This window comes from Pan troglodytes, chromosome 15 (assembly GCF_028858775.2).
Source record: "Pan troglodytes isolate AG18354 chromosome 15, NHGRI_mPanTro3-v2.0_pri, whole genome shotgun sequence".
Lineage (NCBI taxonomy): Eukaryota > Metazoa > Chordata > Mammalia > Primates > Hominidae > Pan > Pan troglodytes.
The window spans coordinates 297,942-308,831 of NC_072413.2; the positions used below are offsets into that span (position 1 = coordinate 297,942).

The 10,890-nt window shown below is 32.0% G+C and overlaps 1 protein-coding gene across 1 annotated transcript in view; it reads right to left on the minus strand.

Annotated features, from left to right (window-relative positions):
- Positions 1-7,354: 7,354 nt before the first annotated feature.
- LOC129139011 (tektin-1-like) overlaps positions 7,355-10,890 on the minus strand; it is a 61,400-nt gene continuing 57,864 nt past the window's right edge. The window contains exon 3 of the mRNA XM_063792762.1: positions 7,355-10,567. Coding sequence (XP_063648832.1) covers positions 10,180-10,567 — 388 coding nt within the window. The 3' untranslated portion in view covers positions 7,355-10,179. The remainder of the gene's footprint in view (positions 10,568-10,890) is intronic.

A 10,890-nucleotide genomic window follows, 5' to 3' on the forward strand; every position in this document is an offset into this window, starting at 1 on the left:
TATTTTCACAGATGTCTGTATAAACATGTAAATATTTACACAGTTGTCTGTATAAACATGTAAATATTTATTCAGATGTCTGTATAAACATGTAAATATTTATACAGATATCTGTATAAACATGTAAATATTTATAAAGATTTCTGGGTTTATACAGATATCTCTGTAAATAATATTTATAGGTTTATACAGATATCTGTATAAATAATTATATGTTTATACAGATATCTCTTTAATTAATATTTATATGTTTGTAAAGATATCTGCATAAATAAAATTTATATGTTTATAGAGATACCCCTATAAATATTTATATGTTTATACATATATCTGTAAAAATATTTATATGTTTATACAGATATCTGTATAAACAATATTTTTATGTTTATACAAATAACTGTAAATAATATTTATATGTTTATACAGATATCTGAATAAATAGTATTTATATGTTTATACAGATATCTGTATATATAATATTTATATGTTTATACAGATATCTGTACAAATAATTATATGTTTATACTGATATCTGTATAAATAATTATATGCTTATACAGATATCTGCATAAATATTTATATGTTTATACAGATATATCTATAAATAATATTTATATGTTTATAAAGATATCTGTATAAATAATATTTGTATGTTCATACACATGGCTGTATACATAATATTTATAAGTTAACACAGATGTCTGTATTAATAATATTTATATGTTTATACAGATATCTGTACAAATAATATTTATATGTTTATACAGATATCTGTATAAATAATATTTATATGTTTATACAGTTACCTGTATAAATAATCTTTATATGTTTATACAGATATCTGTATAAATAATATTTATGTGTTTATACAGATATCTGAATAGAGAATATTTATGTGTATATACTGATATCTGTATAAATATTATTTATAGGTTTATACTGATATCTGTATAAATAATATTTATAGGTTTATACTGATATCTGTAAAAATTATATTTTCTTGTTTATAAAGATATCTGTATAAATAATATGTACCTGTTTATACAGACATTTGTATAAATAATGTTTAGATGTTTATACAGATATCTGTATCAATATTTACATTTTTATACAGATATCTGCATAAACATTACACAAATATATATTATATACTGACTTAAAATATCAAAGTACATCAAATATATATTATATACTGTACATAAAATATCAAAGATCTCAAAATGAATATTATATACTGTTCATAATATGTCAAAGTACACCTAATATATATTATACATTTTACATATAATATAAAAGTACACCAAATATATATTATGTACTGTATAGAATCTATCAAATACACCAAATGTATACTTTATACTGTACATAAAATATCAATGTAAATCAAATATATATTATATACTGTACATAAAATATCAACCTACATCAAATATATATTGTATAATGTATGTAAAATATCAAAGTACACCCAATGTGTATTATATACTGTATATAAAATATCAAAGTACCCCAAATATATATTATATACTCTACATAAAATATCAAAGTAAACCAGTTATATATTACATACTCCACATAAAATATCAAAGTCCACTAAATATATATTATGTACTGTACATAAAATATCAATATACACAAAATATATGTTTTCTACTATTCATAAAATATGAAAGTACACAATATATATGATATACTGTACATAAAATATCAAAGTACACCATATATGTTGTATACGTACACAAAATATCAAAGTACACCAAATATATATTATATACTGTACATAAAATATCAAAGTACACCAAATATTTATTATATACTATACATAAAATATCAAAGTACACCTACTGAGTATTATATACTGTACATAAAATAACAAAGTACACCAAAAATATATTTCATACTCTTCATAAAATATCAAAGAATGCCAAATATATATTATATACTGTACATAAAATATCAAAGCACACCATATATATTATATACTGTACATAAAATATCAAACTACACCAAATATATATTATATACTATACATAAAATATCAAAGTACACCAAAAATATAATATATACCGTACATAAAATATCAAAGTATAGCTAATATATATTATATACTGTACATAAAGTATCAAAGTACACAAAATATATATTATAAAATGTACCTAAGATATCAAAGTACACCAAATATATGTTATATATTGTACATTTAATATCCAAGTACACCAAATATATAATATACTGTATATAAAATATCAAAGTACAACAATTATATATTATATACTGTGCATAAAATATCAAAGTAGACCAAATATATACCATATACTTTAGTTAAATTATCAAAGCACACAAAATATATATTATATACTGTAAATAAAATATCTAAGTATACCTAATATATATTATTTTCTGTACATGAAATATCAAAGTACACCAAATATATATTATATACTGTACCTAAAATATCAAAGTACACGACATATATATTATATTCTGTACATAAAATTTCAAAATACACCATATGCATATTATATACTGTACATAACATATCAAAGTACAGCAAATATACGTTGTATACTGTACGTAAAATATCAAGGTACATCAAATATATATTATATTCTGTACATAAAATATCAAAGTTCACCAAATATATATTATGTACTGTACAGAAAATATAAAAGTACACCACATATTTAATATATACTGTACAAAAAATATCAAAGTACACCAAATATATATTATATACTGTGCATAAAATATCAAAGTACACCAAATATATACTATATACTTTAGATAAATTATCAAAGTACACAAAATATATATTATATACTGTACATAAAATATCTAAGTATACCTAATATATATTATTTTCTGTACATAAAATATCAAAGTAGACCAAATATATACTATATACTGTACCTAAAATATCAAAGTACACGAAATATATATTATATACTGTTCATAAAATTTCAAAATACACCATATGCATATTATATACTGTACATAACATAACAAAGTACAGCAAATATACGTTGTATACTGTACATAAAATATCAAGTTACACCAAATATATATTATATTCTGTACATAAAATATCAAAGTACACCAAATATATATTATGTACTGTACAAAAAATATAAAAGTACACGACATATTTAATATATACTGTACAAAAAATATCAAAGTACACCAAATATATGTTATGAACTTTACAAAAAATATCAAAGTACACCAAATATATATTGTACACTGTACATTAAATACCAAAGTACACCAGATATATAATATATTCTGTACATAAAATATCAAAGGGCACCAAAACTATATTATATACTGTACATAACATATCAAATTACACCAAAAATATGATAAATTCTGTACATATAGTATCAAATTATACCTAATATATAATATATAGTATATAAAGTATCAAAGTACACCAAATATATATTATATACTCTACCTAAAATATCAAAGTACACCAAATATATATTATATTCTGTACATAAAATGCCAATATACACCAAATGTATACTATCTAATGTAAAAAATATATCAAAGTACAGCAAATATACATTATATACTCTACATAAAACATCAAATACACCAAATATATATTATATATTGTACATAAAATATCAAAATACACCAAAAATACAATATATAATGTACATTAAATATCAAAGACTATATAATATATATTATATACTGTACATAAAGTATCAAAGTACACCAAATGTATATTATATACTGTACCTAAAATATCAAATTACACCAAATATATATTATACACTGTACATAAAATATCAAATTACACCAAATATATATTATATACTTTAATAAATTATCAAAGTAGACAGAATATGTATTATTTGCTGTACATAAAGTATCAATATACACCAAATATATATTATGTACTCTACATGAAATATCAAAGCACACCAAATATATATTATACACTGTACATAAAATATCAATTACACCAAATATATACTATATACTGTACATATAATATCAAAGTACACCAAATATATATTATATACTGTTCATAAAATATTAAAATACAGGAAATATATATTATATACTGTACATTAAATATCAAAGTGTGAAAAATATATATTATATACTGTATATAAAATATCAAAGTACACCATATATTACATATTGTACATGAAATATCAAGGGACACCAAAAACATATCACATACTGTACATAGAATATCAAAATATACCTAATATATATTATATACTGAATCTAAATTATCAAAGTACCCCAAATATATATTATATACTCTACCTAGAATATCAAATTTCACAAAATATATATTATATACTGTACATAAAATATCAAAATACACCAAATGTGTATTACATACTGTACATAATATACCAAAGTACACCAGATATATATTATATACTGTACATAAAATATCAAATTACACCAAATGTATATTATATACTGTACATAACATATCAAAGTAAACCAAAAATATATACTGTACATAAAATATCAAAGTGTACCTAATATATAATATACAGTACATAAAGTATCAAAGTACACCAAATATATATTATATAATGTACCTAAAATATGAAAGTACACCAAATATATATTATATACTCTTCATTAAATATCATAGTACACCAAATATATATTATATACTGTATATAAAATATCAAAGTACACCACATATAATACACTGTACATAAAATATCATATTACACCAAATATATATAATGTACTGTAAAAAAATATCAAAGTACACCAAATATATATTATATACTGTATATAAAATATCAAAGTACCCAAAATATGCATTATATACTGTACATAAAATATCAATGTACACAAAATATATATTATAAAATTTATAAAAATTATCAAAGTAAAAAAATATTTACTGTATACTGTACATAAGATATCAAACTACACCAAATATATATTATATAGTGTACATTAAATATCAAAGCACACCAAATATATATTATGTACTATACATAAAATATCAAAGTACACAAAATATATATTATATACTGTATATAAAATATAAAAGTACACGAAATATATATTATATACCTTATATAAATTATCAAAGTGCACAAAATATTTATTATATACTGTACATAAAATATCAAAGTTCACCAAATATATATTATATACTGTATATAAAATATCAAAGTGCACCAAATATATATTATATAATTTAGATAAATTTTCAAAGTACACAAAATTTATATTATATACTGTACATAAAATATCAAAGTACACCAATTATATATTATAAACTGAACATAAAATATGAAAGTACACCAAATATATATTATATAAGGCACATAAAATATCAAACTACAGCAAATATATATTAAATACTGTACATAAAATATCAAAGTAAAACCAATATATATTATATACAGTATATAAAATATCAAAGTACACCATATATATTATATACTGTACATAAAATACCAAAGTATATGAACTAAATATTATATAGTGTACATAAAATATCAAAATACACCAAATGAATATTATATTCTGTACATACGATATTAAACTACACCAAATATATATTATATTCTGTACATAAAATATCACTGTACAGCAAATATATTTTATATACAGCACATAAAATATCAAAGTACACCAAATATATATTATACAGTGCACATAAAATATCAAAGTACACCGAATATATATTACATACTGTAAATAAAGTATCAAAGTACAACAAATTTATATTTTATACCGTATATAAAATATCAAGGTACACCAAATATATATTATATACTGTACATTAAGATATCAAACTACACCAAATATTTATAATATACTTTACATAAAATACAAAAGTATACCAAATATATATTATATACTGCACATAAAATATCAAAGTACACCAAATATATGTTATATGCTGTACATAAAATATCAAATTACACCAAATGTATCTTATATAATGTACATAAAATATCAAATTACACCAAATATATATTATATACTGTACATAAAATACCAAAGTACATCAAATATATATTACTTACTGTACATAAAATATCAAAGTACAGCAAATATGTATTGTATACTCTACATAAAATATCAAACTACACAAAATATATGTTATATACTGTACATAAAATATCAAAGTACACCAAATATATATTACATACTGTACCTAAACTATCAAAGCACACGAAATATATATTACATACTGTACATAAAATAAAGTACACCAAATGTATATTATATACTGTATATAGTATACCAAAGTATAGCAAATATGTATTATATACTGTACATAAAATATCAAAGTACACCAAATATATATTATATACTGCATATAAAATAGCAAAGTTCACCAAATGTATATTATATACTGTACATAATATATCCAAGTACTCTAAATATATATTATATACTGTACATAAAATATCAAAGTACACCAAACATGTATTATATAGCGTACATAAAATATCAAACTACACAATCTATATATTATATACTGTAGATAAAATATTAAAGTACACCAAATACATATTATATACTGTACATAATATATCAAAGTACACCAAATGTATATTATATACTGTACATAAAATACCAAAGTACAACAAATATATATTATATGCTGTACATAAAATATCAAAGTACACCAATTGTATATTATATACTGTACGTGAAATATCAATGTGAAATATCAACTAAATCTGGGAGTGGTGGCAACCTGATTTATAGCCAGTTGCTGAGAAGCACAGGTAAAACAACGTAGGGCCTCCCATTGTTGTTAGTGTGGGAGGCATCTCTGGCGGGACTCGGCCCTTTGAAATCTAATGCTATATCTCGGTAGATAGCGTCACCATTGAATTAGAAGACACACATATGTTGAGAATAATCTTTCTGGTCATTTGCTGCATGTCTTATTTACAATATGTAATCAAATTCTTTATCCTGACCTTATGGCACCTGGGTTGAGAACCAAGATTTGAACCAAACATTGGTCTGTCACGTTCTGAGTTTGAAACTTTAGTTTGCCTTTAGGGTTTTGCTATTGCTTTTTCGTTTTCTTTTGTTTCGTTTCGTTTCTAAGTTCTGGGGTATATGTGCAGGATGTGCAGATTTGTTACTAAGGTAAACATGTGCCATGGTGGTTTGCTGCACCTGTCAAACCATCACCTAGGTATTAAGCCCAGCATGCACTAGCTGTTTTTCTTAACGCTCTGCCTCCCGAAAGGCCCCAGTGTGTGTTGTTCCCCTTCCTGTGTCCATGTGATCTCGTTTTTCAGCTCCCATTATAAGTGAGAATGTGGCATTTGGTTTTCTTTCCCTGGATTAGTTTGCTGAGGATAATGACCACACATCACCACTGTTTTTGTTTTTTAGTATAAAGAGTAGTATTTTATTGAATAAGATTTGCTCACAGAAAAATAAGCTTAAATCTACAATGAATGCCAGACTCTACAGCAGAAAGCAATTTTCTCACTTTTCCACACACAATGGTTCCTACTAATTGAAAAAAAGCCATAAAATTTCATTCACAAATGTACTATTCTGTCTCAAAACATCTCACATAATCATGCACTGTACTAAAGTCATTAGATCAGTTCTTCAGTCAGGTTAAAGAAGTAGCCCTCTAATGACTGACTTTTATAATGCTATCAATATCCACTCCCAATCAGTCTGCCATTGTTAATGGTGTACAGCATTACTGAATAAATTGGAATTGATGCGCCCATATCCACGGAAAAACTGTGACTTATGATGGTTTGATTTATGATTTTTCAACGTTATGACGGTTTTATTGGAATATTAGATGCGTTTCTGAGTTACACTGGGTTTATGAGTATGCGACCTTATACTCCAGAAACAGCTGTATAAGGAAAAACAGGTGTACCTAATAAAAATATGCTTAGTGACTTGGGATAAACCAATAGATGTTCACAACTGATGGAGAGCCGTGAAAGAGAGATAGCGGTAAATAGTTACAATAACACAATTTTCCTGCACCTGTCGAGGATTTCCCCAAAGAAACGCAGAATGTGGGATGCACCTAAGGCATATGAAAGAGAGAGGGCAGAAGGAGTAAGAGAGAAATAAGAGGAAGGAAGGAAGGAAAGAAGGACGAAAGGAAGGAGAAAACACCGGTGTTACTAAAACCCCCCCAAAAAATGGTTTCCCCCTGTGGGTAAGCCTACAATGTGGATGAATCTTGAAAATATTGTGCTACGTGTTATGTCAGTCCTAACAGCTCACCTATTGTGCAATTCCTTTTATAGGAAATGTCCACAATATGGAAATCTATGCATATGGGATTGATCGCACTAGGTAGTTGCTACCTAGGGCTGAGGGTCAGGGAGAGGGTTTGAGACAGAATGAGGAGTGACTGTCTATAGGGTTTTTCTCTGGTCAGGGGTGATAAGACGTTCTACAACGGATTGCGAATTAAAATTGAATGTGCACAACCACAGGTATACTAAAAGCCATTCAATTCATGACTTTTAATGGCGGAATCTTATGTGGCGCACTCTCATGGAGACCACGGCAGACATAGTGAGAGAGAAAAAGGTGAGTAAATATCTGAAACGCAGGCAGAAACAGAGAGAATGAAAAGCCCTGTGAATGGAAGGGAGAGCGAAAAGGGAAAATGGTCCTATTTACAAATGACAGATGTGAAACTGGGGTTCACATCAACAGTGTCACTGCCAGGAAGGAGGGTCATGCTAGCCATGTCACCGGTAGTGTGGCCCGCAGGGACGCCGACCTGCTGGAGCGTCTTGCCAGCATGGGCTCTGGCAGCCACGTGGGCCAGCAGGAGGGTCCCGCTGCACAGCTATGGGGTGAGGATAGACTGGGTGGTGATATCGGCCATTACAGGGGCCTCTTCTGCTGGCAAGAGTGTGACAGTAGCAAGTAGATGGACAGGCCTGCGTGTGAGGACGGAATGCAGGAGGGGCTCTTGTGCGGCTGGGTGTGGGGCCCTCACGGGAACCGTGGAGAAATGGCCAGGTAACTGCGTCATGTGGGCTAGTAGATTGGCCAGGGCTTCGAACTGAAGGACAATAACGGGGAGTAGCTGTCAGGCCCTGGGAGTGTCTGAGTGTAAGTGGAGATGGGTTTGGGGTCACTGAGGGATGCGTGGGAGCCATTGCTGTGTAGGTACAGGTCATAGGGAGATAGTCTCGTGAGGCCTGTGAGTGTCTAGGGTTGTCCTGGGTGCCTGGGGCTGACTGTGGCAGAAATCTGGGGAAGGCTGGAGAGAAGCTGGGAGACACAGGAGAGTCCCTGAAGGCAGGGGGTGAAGAGGTGAAAGAAATGGGGGAGGGTTGCAGTAAGGTCCGTGAGTTTGTAGGTGATTCCTGGGTGCGGGAAGCTGACTCCAGGTGAAATCTGGAGATGGTCGGAGAGTAGCTGAGAGAGACAGAAGAGTCCCTGAGGGCTGGGGGTGAGAACATGAGGGAGACTGGGGAGTAAGTCAGTGAAATTCGTGAGTTCGGTGGTGTATCGTGGGTGCCTGGAACTGACTCCAGCTGGAATCTAGCGAAGTTTTGAGAGTAGCTGAAAGAGACACAAGAGTCCCTGTGGGCTGAGGGCAAAGACCTGAGAGAGACCAGGGAGGACCTCAGTGAAGTCTGTGAGTCTGTAGGTGATTCCGGAGTGTGGGAGGCTGACTCCCGCTGAAATCTGGGCGTGGTGGGAGAGTAGCTGGGACAGACAGGAGAGTCCCAGGGGACTGGGGGTGAAGACATGAGAGAGACTGGGGAGTAACTCAGCGAAACTGCTGAGTTTGGTGGTGATACCTGGGTGCCTGGAACTGACTCTGGCTGAAATCTGGGCATGGTTGGAGAGTAGCTGGGACACACAGGAGAGTCCCTGAGGGCTGAGGGTGAAGACAGGAGAGAGACCGGGGCCCCCAGCGGGCTCTGGAGAGTCAGGCAGCCTGTTTTTTCTTAGCTCTCTTCCAAGAACCCCCATCCTTGGTGGTCACCAGGACCTAAATCCTGCTCAAGGACTGGGGACTCAGAGGTGGTAAAGGCCACGCTGAGGCCCTAGAGTCAGAGCCCTGCCTGCCAGGCCAGGACTCTTGGGGACCTCCCGGGCGGTCAATGCTCCCCAGACCACCTCCCGCCTCCATCCTTCCCACAGCTCCTCCTGCTCAGTCATGGGGTTTGCAACACCCTGCGATCATACCCAGTGTCAGCAGGTTTTACATAGGTTTTCGGAGAGGTGACACTTGCTTCTGGGGTCCTTCGGGATAAGTGGGACAGAGGAGAAAGGTGTTGAGGGCCCATGCCAGGTGATGAGAGGGGGCACAGTGGTGGGCAGGAGCGGGAGCCGTCTTCGGGGTTGAGGGTACCCCATTTTGTGCAGGTGGTGCTGCAGCTTGTGCCGCGCGTCCTCCAGCTCCTCACAGCGGCGCCCGAAGACCAGGTTCACGGCGTCACACTGGAGTCCCATGTCCTCGGAGGTGTCGCGAAGGCTGCAGTCCACCAGCACCCACAGGTTGGCCGAGTCCAGGCGCTCGCGCTGGGCGCGGCACAGATTGTCCTGCGTGAACTTGGTCCAGGTCTCAGGGGTGGAAGCGCTGCGGGGTGGGAGACAGCCAGGGGAGGGTCGGGGAGTCTCTGCCAAAGGCTGGGGGCCCTGCCACGCCCCCATTCCCTGTCTGTGCCCCATGCTCCTGGAGGAACTGCATGGACTCCAATGCACCCCGTGCAGACCCACGAAGCCCAGTCCCCCAAGCTCCCTGCCTCCGAGTGCCCCCCTCCCACAACTCCCCTGAGTCCTCCCACACCCTACCCACCCCGGGCACTTAGTCCCCTCCTGCCCCCGCAACCCCATTCCCAGCACCACTGCCCCCGAGGCCCCCTCTGCAGCACCTCCGTCCCCCGCAGCCCCCCTTCCCTA